Genomic DNA, 13,381 nt, shown 5'->3' on the forward strand with positions numbered 1-13,381 from the left:
AGCAGACAATCTGGTCTACTTCTTGAAGATCCTCTGTCTTCTCTTCTATGGCACCTTCACCACTTGGTTAGGACACCTCTCTTTTTTTTTATCTTCTGATATCTATTGACGATCGGCGCCTCCACCACTTGGTTAGGACACCTTTCTTCTTTTATCTATATCTATAGACGACTGGCGCCTCCACCACTTGTAGTGGACAGGGGTTTAGTCGAATCCACTTCAAGGAACTATAGCTCAAATTGATGAACTTCTGGTACTCGGGGTATCTTTCGGAAAATATATCCGGTCTATAGATATCCTTATTCTTAGAAATATAGATCTCTATGTTCTCTATGTCGGTTGAATCGATTAGACTACTATTACAACACTCATAATCACTGTTACACTCATAATAAACACATGTTTTCGTATATTCATAACTTATTTACTAATTTAATGAAATACTTCTCTTTATTCAAAATACTTTTATTAAACACTTAAATTCATTGATAATTAGATTAAATACATGTATAATTAAAATATAAAATAAATGATATTATAATTTATGACTTTTCAATAGCACACCCTTTTAACACTCGGATCTTAACATGACTTCCCTCTACGACAGCATAGCACACACTGCTAACTACTCTGCATACTGACTACTGCACACTCTTTCCCTCTTTTTCACCCCCTTTTATAGTCATATCATATTAACATAGATTATTGATTAAACATAAGATTATTGATAAGTTGAGAATAATATGAAATAATAATTGTAAATCTTAGAAAATAATAATATTGAATATCTATTAGTAATAAATGTTAAAATATGAAATTGAATAGATTTTATGGCCTTATATCATATAAATCGGGTTATCCATTACACCCCCGCACTAAGAGTTGGCCAGTCTCTGGACACTCCTATCTATTCATCTGATTCTTCTATGTCTTCAGTCTTGTTTTCCTTTTTCTTTTTATTCTTCGTCTCGTCGTCTGAATTATTCTCATCTCTTGAATTGTCGTTAAATTCATCTCCAGTTCCCGACTCGTCGTTCGATTTGCCTTTAGTTTTCGACTTGTCGTTCATTTTATTGTCATTTTTCTTCTTCTTCGGGTTCTCTTTCTTCTTTCTCATCTCATTGTCGTTATTTTCATCGGAACTGTCGCTACTTTCATCCCATTTTACGGTTCGTGTGATGTTTTTCATACCCTTATATTTCTTCGAGTTTTGTTCGGCTTTAGTCTTATTATTTTCTCCACTGCTTTCTCCATATTTCGCTGCATCGGCTTTTGGTGTCTCATAATATGTTTTCATTAACAAAGCGTTTTGTTTGATTCTAATGTCTTGATTGCTGGACATGACTGATGGTTCCCATGAATTCTTCGGTAAGTAATTCATGACTGATTTCGTCGGCATCTCTGCTATCGCTCTGTTCATTAGCTGATTCGGTTGCAATCCGTAATAATTTATCGGAACTTTCGGTTGTCCTGAATGAGTAAATATTCTTCCATACGGTTCATGAGGTTTATAGTCCTTGTAATGCTGATTCAATGGAACTAATTCGTCTACATTGGCATTCATTCGGGCAAACTTAATGATGGTCTCTATCATCGATCGGTGAGTATTGATAGTGTCTCTATACTCGCGTCTATCTTTTGTATGAGCTTCGGAAACTTTGGCCACTTTTGTCGACCATTCGTATTCAATGTCGGCTTCTCTTTCTTCAAACTTCTCGAGTCGTTGTCTCAACTTTTTGTTGTCCTGTTCGAGAGTTTCCTGTCTTTCAATATTGAATACTTCATCGTTAGTTGTCTTCAGGTCTTCCTTAGCCTTTTTCATCTTCTTCTCGTGATTTTCTTTCATCACTTTATTGATCTCTCTTTGAGTATCAATTTCGCTCTCAAGTCTTCGGTTAGCTTTACTCAATTCTTCGACTTTGTTCTCTAGCTTTTGAATGTCTTCTTTCTGATTCATTGCCATTTGTTTGTATTGTCGATTGAGTTCCTCTTCGGCTTCGTTGGCGTCGTTTTCATATGATTTGGTTTTATTGATCTCCACTTTTTCGGTTGTTTCTCCAGTCAACTCCTTTTTCTCTTCATTTCTTAAATCTTGCTTTTTCTGGTGATTCTTCAACGCTTCTAGGATCTCATTGGTGATCAATGGCTTATCTTCATCTTCTTTGTGATCCATTTCTCTGTCTTTTATTTATTTTCCGCGAATTTCTTTTGTTTTGTTTTACTTTTCTGTTGACATCTGATTTCAATTAACTTATAGTTCTATTCATTATTTTTATTTTTATTGATGTAATAAAAATATTTTAGGGATCTTTTCGTAATCTACTTTCCCTTTCTTAATGCTTATTTCTATTCGTTTTGTTCTCAATTATTATTTAAGGGATTACTTCAAACTTTTCTATTGAAAACTTTTTCTATTATTAATATATTAATATATTTTTTTTTTCATTCATTATAATCACTTTTTTTTCAAATTATTATCTTTTATTCATATTTCTTAAGCTTTAATATTGACATCATTTTCTTATGAATCTCATGCAATGGTTAAACATTTATCTTTGATTTCATGCATTATGTTAACTATTTACGATGTCTTCATCTTCAGGTAATTGATTATCGTTTTACTTACTCTTCTTAAGTCTTGATCGTAGAACTCTTCTTCAATACTGTTCACACAATCTTTTTCTTTTCTCCTATTTTTCAATGCCGTCATCCATTTGTTAACGGTTCTGATGTTTGGGTTTCTGATGACCTTCTCTATGCTAATCATTACTTTTGAATCCATCACTTCGTGGTGTCTTTGATAGCATTCATATTGGTTAATCCAAATAATCAATATTTCTTTGTCTTTCATTTTCGTGTGTCTTCGTTTCATTAAATTTTTCAACTGATTTTGAATTCAATTTTAAGGTATTAACCCTTTTCTTAAAATATTTGATTTTCACTTCACTTTTCTATATCAAAGTTCATATCATATCGTATTTCAAATTCCTATCTTTTCTAATATTTTTCATTATATAACTTATTTTCTTAATATATATTATTTTTCTGTTTCATTGCATTTTCATTTTATTCTCTTAAATATTATTATTATATTATTTGTTTATATATTAGTTTATATTTGAAAATGCAATTATCTCTATATTTTATATTACTGTTTCTGTATTCCCAACCACTTCGGTCGGCTTTTTCTTCTCGAACTTCTTCTTAAATTATCGACTTCTTGTCGACTCTTCTCTTCTTTCTCTAGATTCTTGTAGTCATTATCTACAGTTGACTTTTCTTTTGATTTAATAGTTCTGTTGTCATATTCATAAGGTAATCTCTTCGGCGGATCTTCACATCTTTCATAATATGGTTTCAACTTATTTATGTGAATTATATCAAAATGTGGTAAATTCTCGTCGATTTCTCTTATTGTGTAATTCACTGGACCTGTTCTGCTTTCGATAATGTATGGGCCTATATATCTTGGAAGTAGTTTCGAATACTTCTGCATCTGTAGATGTGGTCTTAATACTAAAACTTTTTGTCCGATTTCGAACTCATATTCTACTCTCGTTTTGTCGATTCTCTCTTTATTCTTCTCTTGACTTTTTCGAATCGATTCTCTGATTAATTTTCTCGATATCTCTAAGTGTTCTAACTCTTGATCTCGAGTCTGTGGTTCTTCAGGATCTTCATATCCCATTCTCTCTACTAGTGGATCAATACATTCTCTTCCGTAAAATATATAAAACGGCGTTTTTCCTGTGACTGTATGTATTGTAGTATTATAAGCTCTTGCAATATGACTCGTATATCTGTGCCAATCTTTCTTTAGTCCGGTCAATATTGCTAACGAAACTCCTATTACTTTATTGAAAGTCTCTGTCTGTCCATTCGAATTAGGATTATATGATGTCGTTGTGATATGTCTTATACCATAATTTTCGTAGAATTCTATCATTCTTCTGCTGCAAAAATTCGTTCCTCGATCTGTCAATATTTCTTTTTTTTGTCCAAAATGTGCAAAAACTGATTGATGTAAACATTCAATAATTTCTTTATCTGTTGCTCTTCTCAATGGATAAATTAACGCAAACTTTGATAGTCTATCATTAATTGTCAAAATATAATTATGTCTCTGAGCTGATGGTATTAGTGGACCAACAATATCCATACTAATCGATGTCCAAACTTTCTTCGGAATCTCCATCGGCTGACTAAGACCTCTCTTTTTCGTCGTATCTAATTTTCTAATCTGACACTTATGACAAGTCTTTACATGTCTTCTAACATCTTCTCTCATTCCCATCCAATAGAAATTATTTCTAATCTTGTCGTAAGTCTTGTGTTTTCCCAGATGTGATGAGTATTCATGACAATGGTATAACACTTCTTTTATCAATGTCTGTGGCACACATAGTAGCCATCTTTCGCTTCCGTCTGATTCTTTATCTTTGAAATATAATAAGTCTTTGTATACAACGTATCTTTTGCCGTATCTTTCATTATCTCTTTGATTGTCAATTCTGTTGATAACAATCTCTATAATCTTGGACCACTGCTGATCTTCTCTTTGTTCTCTAATCGTCTGATTTCTGGAAATTTTCAATTCTTCCCCTTCTTCAGCGATAAAGGTCTCTTTAAAACTCTTGATATTCAGGCGAGTATCCATGCACTCTTCTCCTGTATCTTCTATTGTCAATGGACATTCTTTCGTATCTAATCCAATCGGTAAATTTCGACTTAAGTAGTCTGCATCGACATGTCTTTTTCCACTGTTGAATCTGATATCTAAATCATATGATTGTAATATTAGTCCCCAATTGCTTAGTTGACTATTCGGGTTTCGAAATCTCAATAAATGACACAATGCATGACAATCTGTTATCACTTGAATTCTTCTGCCATTCACATAATGTCTTAGCTTTTGCAATGCGAATACAATGCTTAGGCATTCTAGATGTGTCGCTCCTTTCGCTTGCTCTGTATATGTCGTTGATCTGCTAACACATGCTAATAATTTCGGACCTTCTGGTTCGATCTGAAGTAGATGTGCTGCTATTGCTTTTTTCGATGCGTCTGATCTTAACTGAAGTTCATATTTTGGATCATAATATGTCAATACTGGCGGTGATAACACTGCATTCTTCAGCTTCTTATATGCTTCTTCTTGCTCTGTATTCCAAATCCATTTCACATTCTTCTTTAACAATCTATGTAATGGTTCGGCTATTTCTGCAAATCCTTTGACAAACTTTCTGAAAAATCCAACATATCCTAGAAATGATCTCAATTTTGTCACTGAGTCTGGTGCTGGTATGTTTGCCAATGAACTAACTCTTTCAGCGTCTGGTAACAATCCTTTATCTGTTATCATGTGTCCTAAAAATGGTACACTTTTCATACACATTCTGCATTTGCTTGGCTTTAGCTTCAAGTCATATGCTCTCATTCTTTCGAAAATCTCTATTAATCTCTGAATATGTTCTCTGAATCCTTTGCTATAACATAATATGTCATCCATATAAAAGAATAAATATCTTCTCGTCATCGGTCCTAATATCGTCTGCATAACTCTGCTGCAAACTGCTGGACTCAAATGTAATCCAAATGGTAAATAATTGAACTGATATAATCCTTTGAAAGTTGTAAAACTCGTAACTTCTTTTGTTTCCGGTGACAATCTGATTTGCCAGAAGAAACTCGCACAGTCCATCGTTGAATATAAATCTGTATCAGCTAAACATGTGATGAAATCTTCCATCAACGGTATCGGATAGCTATCTCTTCTAAGAACTTGATTTACTTTTCTATAGTTAACGCAAAATCTGAGCGTTCCGTCTCTCTTGTCTACTAATACTACTGGTGAACTCCACGCTGACTGACTCGGCGATATTATGCCTCTCTTGAGCATATCTTCAATCATTTCGCTGAGCACTTCTTTCTCTTTCGGCGATGTCTTATAAGGTTGACATGACAACGGTTTTTCATCACCTACTGGTATCTTATAATCTAATCCTTTAATTCTTCCGAGTTCATCTTCTCCGACTGCGAATCGGTCTCTATATCGACATAATACTTCTTGTAGTACTTCTGTCTCTTCTTTCGTTAAATGTTTTCCAGTTTTGAATAATTTTAAGAACTTTTCTTTTTCTTCTTTAGTCATCTCTTGAGTGACTTCTTTTGTTTCATTGAAAGGCTTCACTGATCCGATCAATTCTTCTTTTAATTCTTCTTTAGTCTCTATGACTTCTGTAGTATCGTTTAATTTAGTTATCGTTGCTATTGCACTGTTCTTTCTAAGTCTGTGTTCGACATTCTTCTTGTTTCTGACTACTAGTTGTACGGATTCGTTATCTTCATCAACATAACCCATTCCAACTTCTATTCCATTTTCTTTGTATAAATCCCTCGTCTCTATGACGGCAGGACTTTTCTCTTTATCAGTTCGCATGCATTCAACAATCATTTCGGATCGCGGCGGTAAACGAACTGTTCTCATCGTCTTCATATGACCAATTGTCATATTAGCAAATACTTTTGCTGAACTCTTTTTCTTCGCTTTGCGTTTGTCTTTCTTAGACTTCTCGCGACTATTTTTCTCTAATTCTTCTGACTCACCCGAACTTGAATTGTCCGACTCTTGGTTCGAACTATCTGTCGGTTCAGTCACAATCATACTCGACAATGTCTTTCCATTATCGTTCTTTTCTTTTCTTTGATACTCTTCGTAACCGTCATTCTTAATAATCCATCGCTGATTAGGCCATGAATTTATAATTTCTTTGGCCGCTGCAACAACCATTGAACTTTCTTTTCTCGTTGATACTACACTTCTATACGGCGGTACTGAACATTCGGAACTCTTGAGATACTTCAGATATTTCTCATTTAAGCAATCTTCAGCGTCTCTTATCATTCTTCCCTTCCATATACACACCAAATTCATTGACTCGCAAAAGTCATTTCCTAATATCACTGGCGGATTCTTTATGTTGGATACAGCTACTGCTATATTCAAACTCTTATTCTTCATCGATATTCTCACACTTGCGATATATCCTAATGGATAAGTCGTTCTTCCGTCAGCTGTTTCCATAGCTCTTCTTGGCCACGGTTTCAATCGCTTTCCTAAAGCTTCTGCTAATTCTTTGTTTATAATCGTTATACTGCATCCAGAGTCTGTTAACGCTTTGACTGGTATTCCATCGACTAACGTCTGGATGATGGGTACATTTCCTAAATCTAATCTTTCTAAGACTTCCTCCATTGTCTTCTCATAGTTGAAAGTAGACCAATGCTTTGCAATTGCCGGGTCTTTCCACGGATCAACTTCTTTTGGCTGCACTGGCACTAATTCCCTCCCACTTGAGATATGACTTCCACTGTCATAACTTCTCGGCTCTTTATTATTTCGATTGAAGTTTCTTTGATTCTTGTTATAAAAATTTCTCGGTTTTTCTACGATTTTCTCATTTAAAGGTTCTTTCGTTTTTAGCCATTCTTCATATCTTTTCTGACTGTTTTCCCGATCTCTCGGTGATCTGCAGTCTCTTGACATGTGTCCTGGTTTTCCAGAATTGAAACAATAAAATGATTGTTTATTCTCTCTTAGTTCATTGCCGGCTTTGATATGTCCGGTTGAATCTTCTCTGTTGTCTCTATTTCTTGATCTGAAAGTGATATCCCTTCTTGGATATGGTTTCTTCGGTTCATTCTGTCCTCGAAGTCTTTCAGTCATTTCTCTGTTTCGTAAATATATCCTGACTTCTTCTGGATTCTTTGCCATCGATATTTGATTGATTAAATAGTTGTCTCTCAATCCAACTCTAATACGATTCATCACTGTTAAGGTATTGTCTCCTTGAATCTTCTTCGACAATCCTAATATTCTTGTAACGAACTCCGATGGTCTTTCATCTGCTCTTTGACATGCAGTTGATAATTGGTTATAAGCTGTGTCTTGACCTTCGCCCAAACCATACCATTCTCTGAACTTTTCCTCGAAATCTTCCCAATCTTTTGGATTATTTTCGGGATATTTATAGTCATAAAAGTCTAATGCATTTCCTTCTAAATACTGATTAACGTTCTTCACTTTGCTCTTTGATGACCATTGCTGTGTCTTAGCGAAACGATTATAGTTAGTTAACCAATCACTCGCTTCTTCTTCCTTTCCGTTGAATTTTGGCGCTTTACCGAAGTGACTCTTTGGCATCTTTCTATCTTCCAAAATTTCTCCCAATCTATCGACTAATAAGATCATTGGATCTACTCCTTGATCGTCTTCTATTGGTGTCGATTGCTTCTGTTTGTAAATATTCACTCTACGAGGTGGTGAATCTTCTTTATAGTCATCTAAATCTTCATTTATTTGGTCATCTGCTACTTCAATACTTGATATAACCTTCTGTTTCTTTTTGTTATCCACTTTAGGATCTGTTGTAATCCAATCGTATTGACTGTCTCTCGGAAATGATGTCGTCTTTGACTTCGTTATTCCCCAGTCTTTCAATACATTATCTGAATATATGGTTTCTGTCGTCTTATTTTCTACATTTGTAGTCGTCTTTTGCTGAGATTTTGACTCTTTGTCTAAATATATTTCATTTCCTGTGGCATTGATATGCTTAGTTAATGTCGTCTTCAACGGCTGCTTCTGAATTATTTTCGGTTCCAGCGGTTGTCTGTCTCTTTCTATAGCTGTTGATTCAAATTGATGTCTTTTCTGTAATGTCTTTGGGTTTGTTATGTCCGACTTTTTCTGTTCCGTTTGCTTCTCCAAAATAGGCATTTGCGGACTCTTCGCCTCTTTAGTCGATTTTTCGGCTTCTAATCTCTTTCGGTAATCATTTAATGTTTCGGGACTTATGGGTGGCTTTCCTTGTGCTATTCGGCTCTGATAAACGTTTAATAATTTTAACCTTTCTTCGGTTTTCGCTATTTCTTTTCTTATGAAGTCTTGTTGAGAAGTGGTTAATATCTCTGCCTGTTCTCGAAGACCTTCTATTTCTGTATAGTCTTGATTAGAGTTATCTATTAAATCACTGGTTCCTAATAACTCTTCTATTTCTTTAATTGCACTCAAGTTTCTTCTATTATCTGTCTCTTGAGGTTCAATAAGCGGTGCTTCTGTTTCAAACATATTTTCATCCACCACTTGTCGTATATTTCTCGTTTTGTCATTTTCTATGACCGTGTCTTCAAAACTCTCTTCATTTGATCTGTGGTTGAATCCTGAGATGATTTCTGATATTTCGTTGAGTGTCATATTGGGATCAAAATCTTCACCCAAAAATTCTTGTAGCCCTAAATAATGTCTAACGATTTCCCGCGACATCTTCTATATCTATATCTCTTTCTATTATCTGATTATCTGTAGACAATCTGGTCCAAAGTCTTAGTTTCAAAACTCGTGACAATCTGGTACACGTGTTTAAGAAACTTCTTATTTTAGCAGACAATCTGGTCTACTTCTTGAAGATCCTCTGTCTTCTCTTCTATGGCACCTTCACCACTTGGTTAGGACACCTCTCTTTTTTTTTATCTTCTGATATCTATTGACGATCGGCGCCTCCACCACTTGGTTAGGACACCTTTCTTCTTTTATCTATATCTATAGACGACTGGCGCCTCCACCACTTGTAGTGGACAGGGGTTTAGTCGAATCCACTTCAAGGAACTATAGCTCAAATTGATGAACTTCTGGTACTCGGGGTATCTTTCGGAAAATATATCCGGTCTATAGATATCCTTATTCTTAGAAATATAGATCTCTATGTTCTCTATGTCGGTTGAATCGATTAGACTACTATTACAACACTCATAATCACTGTTACACTCATAATAAACACATGTTTTCGTATATTCATAACTTATTTACTAATTTAATGAAATACTTCTCTTTATTCAAAATACTTTTATTAAACACTTAAATTCATTGATAATTAGATTAAATACATGTATAATTAAAATATAAAATAAATGATATTATAATTTATGACTTTTCAATAGCACACCCTTTTAACACTCGGATCTTAACATGACTTCCCTCTACGACAGCATAGCACACACTGCTAACTACTCTGCATACTGACTACTGCACACTCTTTCCCTCTTTTTCACCCCCTTTTATAGTCATATCATATTAACATAGATTATTGATTAAACATAAGATTATTGATAAGTTGAGAATAATATGAAATAATAATTGTAAATCTTAGAAAATAATAATATTGAATATCTATTAGTAATAAATGTTAAAATATGAAATTGAATAGATTTTATGGCCTTATATCATATAAATCGGGTTATCCATTACATACAGTATATAATTAATTAAAACATTTTTATAATAATACCATTTTTTTAAAAAAAGTTTTCAATATTATTAATCAAAATTTAATAAATTATATTTACAACAACAACAACAAATATATAGTACATAATATATATTTATATACATCAATATATATATATTTATACATATCAATATATATTTATTTATTTTTTAGACATCATTTATTTTATCATCAAATGTTTTATATATGAAAAAATAATAAACGAAAACTATTATATATATAACGGGTTTATGTTATATATATATTGATATATAAATAAATTTATATATATAACTACATATTTGTATTGATCATCGTTTTGAAAATAGTCGGCAAAATTGATTTATCTCTTATACGATGCTCTCCTCCTCCTCCCTCTCCTCTCTCTACTCCCTGTCCTCTCTCTACTCCATCTCCTCCATCAATGATAGTCTTATTATGATAAGTGGTCAACGATTTGCAAACACTTTGAAAACAGTTTTGTTGAGTCAAACAAAATTGCTTGAAAAACGTTAGACTATAGCCAGACATAAGTTGATTAAACCATTCAATTGTCTCATAACACGATCGCTTCAATTTAGTATTAAGTATATGTTGGCTACAGTTTCTCATTGACATATAGCTACTATAGTAATAATAATAATAATAATAAGTAATGATATATCATATTATATTTATATATATATATTATGGATTTAACATAGCATAACATAATATGAATAATAATAATAATAATAAAATATAAGATAAAATATTTTTTTCACAAAACATAAAATAGTTATAGAATTTTTCTATATATATATATTCGAAATATTAATTAATATAAATTATTATTAAAAATAAACTAAATTTAATTAAATAAAAAAATATATACTGTATATTATTATATAAGTTAAAAATTATTTTCTCTACATATAGTTTATGGTTTATTTTATTTAATAATAATAATAATAATATAATTAATTAATTAACTTATATTTATAGAATAAATGCAAAACTGTAACCAAAATATTAAAAAAAAAATTGAGAAATATTCTGATAATTAATTATTCATAGCTAATAGTGTTATATATTATTATTATTATTATTATTATATTTAATATTTTTAATGATAAATGGATTCATATATTTCTAACTATTTATATATATATTGATATATATGTATATATTTACCAACAAAGATGAGTTAGTTTTTCGATGCCCACAACCCGGTGCTCAATGAAACCCATGTAATCAATCATATCTTCCATACAGTGATGCAGATCATCGATGACCTGATTATGTAATATAATATACAGTATAGATAAATATATATATAAATATAAATATATATATATATCTTTTTAAATAATTAATTATAACATAATTTTTTGGACATTAGCTTTAATAACACAAAACAGGTTATAATATTATTATTATTACTATACTATACTACTGGTAATTATATTATTATTATTTTTTAGTTTTATTTATTTCTAGCAAAATAAGTGTCTGTTTTAGTTACCATAACTAGAAAAATAATTGTTGTTATTATTTTTGTTTGTTTGTTAATGTTGTTGTAATAAATATTAATAATAATTATTATTCCAACTAAATAATTATGTTTTATATTTTTAAATTGAAAATCTGTATATATTTAAAAAAAAAATTAAAATCTAATTATATACTATTATATGAATTTTTTTTATAAAATAATAAAAATTGTTATCTATGTTTATTTTTTTATTACTTATTTTTTATTACTTATTTTTTATTACTTATTTTAAACAAATCTAATTTAGTTATATAACTAATTTAATTGTTATAATAAATTATCTAATTTTATATATATATATATAAATACTATATATATATGTCAGATATATAGACATTTAAGTTAACATTATTTTTATGATTATTATGAATTCAATATTTTAAATAAATGATATTAACATTTCTATGAATTTAAGTTATACTAAGTTAACAATTGATATTTCAATTTAGCTATAATTTTAGAAATAGTTTTAAATATCTGTACTAAACTTTGAACACAAATATGCCGATACTTTTATCCCACTATTTCTAATTGTATATCATATACACCGATAGTATATTCATAAATATACTGTACATTAACTTTTATTATATCTATTTTTGTTTAACAATTTATAATTAAATACATTTACAAAACATACTGTAAGCACACATACATACATATATCAATACAATATAAAATCAAACAATAAACAATAATCTAGGTCAAACTGACCCCACTATATGTTAATCAATTGACAACTATTTTTGTATATAAATGAGAGGACAACTAGTTATCGGTACCTCTCGTTTAACTCCAGTTTGTGTATCACATATACTGTACATACATTATACTGTATTTTGTTTTTAAAAGTTTTTATTAAATAAAATAAATGTTTTTTAATTCAAATAAGTTTTAATTATTAAGTGATAACTATTCAAAACAAATCAACTACAGTCTAATCTGACATATATATATAACTTATAATGTATTGAATTAATTTTATGTACTAATAATTATAGTTCTAATTTTTTTTTAAATTAATTAATTAATAATAATAATAATAATTATTATTATATTTTGTATAACATTTCAATTTTCAACACAAACCTTATTAATACAAACAGTATTAGCAAACAATTGTTTGGTTGGCGTAACCGTACGATTGCATAGTTTACCGGATTGTAGACGCATTTGATTAACCAATTTTCTGGTTACCAATCGCTGGGTTGTATGTCTGGGTAGACAATGCCTTACATAGTCGTCGATATCCCTGAGCCACGACTGACGTACTGAACAATAATAGTCGTATTCGTCTCGCGAGACCAGAAACCTGTTGCGTCGGTCGCCGATAACAAACAAATTGCTACCGCTTTCGTCTACGGCCAGCAACCGACTGGTCATACACTCGGTGTCGACGTTGGCGGCAGTCATTTGATGGTCCGCTCGGACGGACCAGGTATTCATGTATAGCTTCTGTACTAAACATATGACAACAACAACAATACTGACTGTCCAAATGCCAGTGTATTTAATTGTGATC

General features: G+C 31.4%; 2 protein-coding genes across 2 annotated transcripts; both read right to left on the reverse strand.

Annotated features, from left to right (window-relative positions):
• Positions 1–907: 907 nt before the first annotated feature.
• On the reverse strand, positions 908–2,173 carry LOC128959179 (myb-like protein X). The gene has a single exon (XM_054305118.1). The coding sequence runs from the start codon at positions 2,171–2,173 to the stop codon at positions 908–910; it is 1,266 nt and encodes a 421-aa protein (XP_054161093.1).
• An 8,446-nt stretch (positions 2,174–10,619) lies between these two features.
• On the reverse strand, positions 10,620–13,381 carry LOC128959180 (uncharacterized). Its single transcript, XM_054305119.1, has 3 exons — positions 12,949–13,381; positions 11,499–11,599; positions 10,620–10,950 (listed from the first exon to the last, which is right to left on the reverse strand). The coding sequence occupies exons 1-3, from the start codon at positions 13,303–13,305 to the stop codon at positions 10,620–10,622; spliced, it is 789 nt and encodes a 262-aa protein (XP_054161094.1). The 5' UTR covers positions 13,306–13,381.

The sequence above is a fragment of the Oppia nitens genome, unplaced genomic scaffold, assembly GCF_028296485.1.
Source record: "Oppia nitens isolate AA-2021 unplaced genomic scaffold, nextdenovo-longstitch-racon4-pilon3 scaffold42_pilon_pilon_pilon, whole genome shotgun sequence".
Classification (NCBI taxonomy): domain Eukaryota; kingdom Metazoa; phylum Arthropoda; class Arachnida; order Sarcoptiformes; family Oppiidae; genus Oppia; species Oppia nitens.

What these genes read in the sequence shown, in the direction of transcription:
- LOC128959179 (XM_054305118.1), bottom strand. Translation starts at nt 2,173, where the DNA reads ATGGATCACAAAGAAGATGAAGATAAGCCATTGATCACCAATGAGATC.
- LOC128959180 (XM_054305119.1), bottom strand. Translation starts at nt 13,305, where the DNA reads ATGAATACCTGGTCCGTCCGAGCGGACCATCAAATGACTGCCGCCAAC. An exon ending in ATACTGTTTGTATTAATAAG is followed by an intron (nt 11,600 to 12,948) that starts GTTTGTGTTGAA and finishes TTACATAATCAG; the next exon opens with GTCATCGATGATCTGCATCA. An exon ending in AAACTAACTCATCTTTGTTG is followed by an intron (nt 10,951 to 11,498) that starts GTAAATATATAC and finishes TTATTACTATAG; the next exon opens with TAGCTATATGTCAATGAGAA.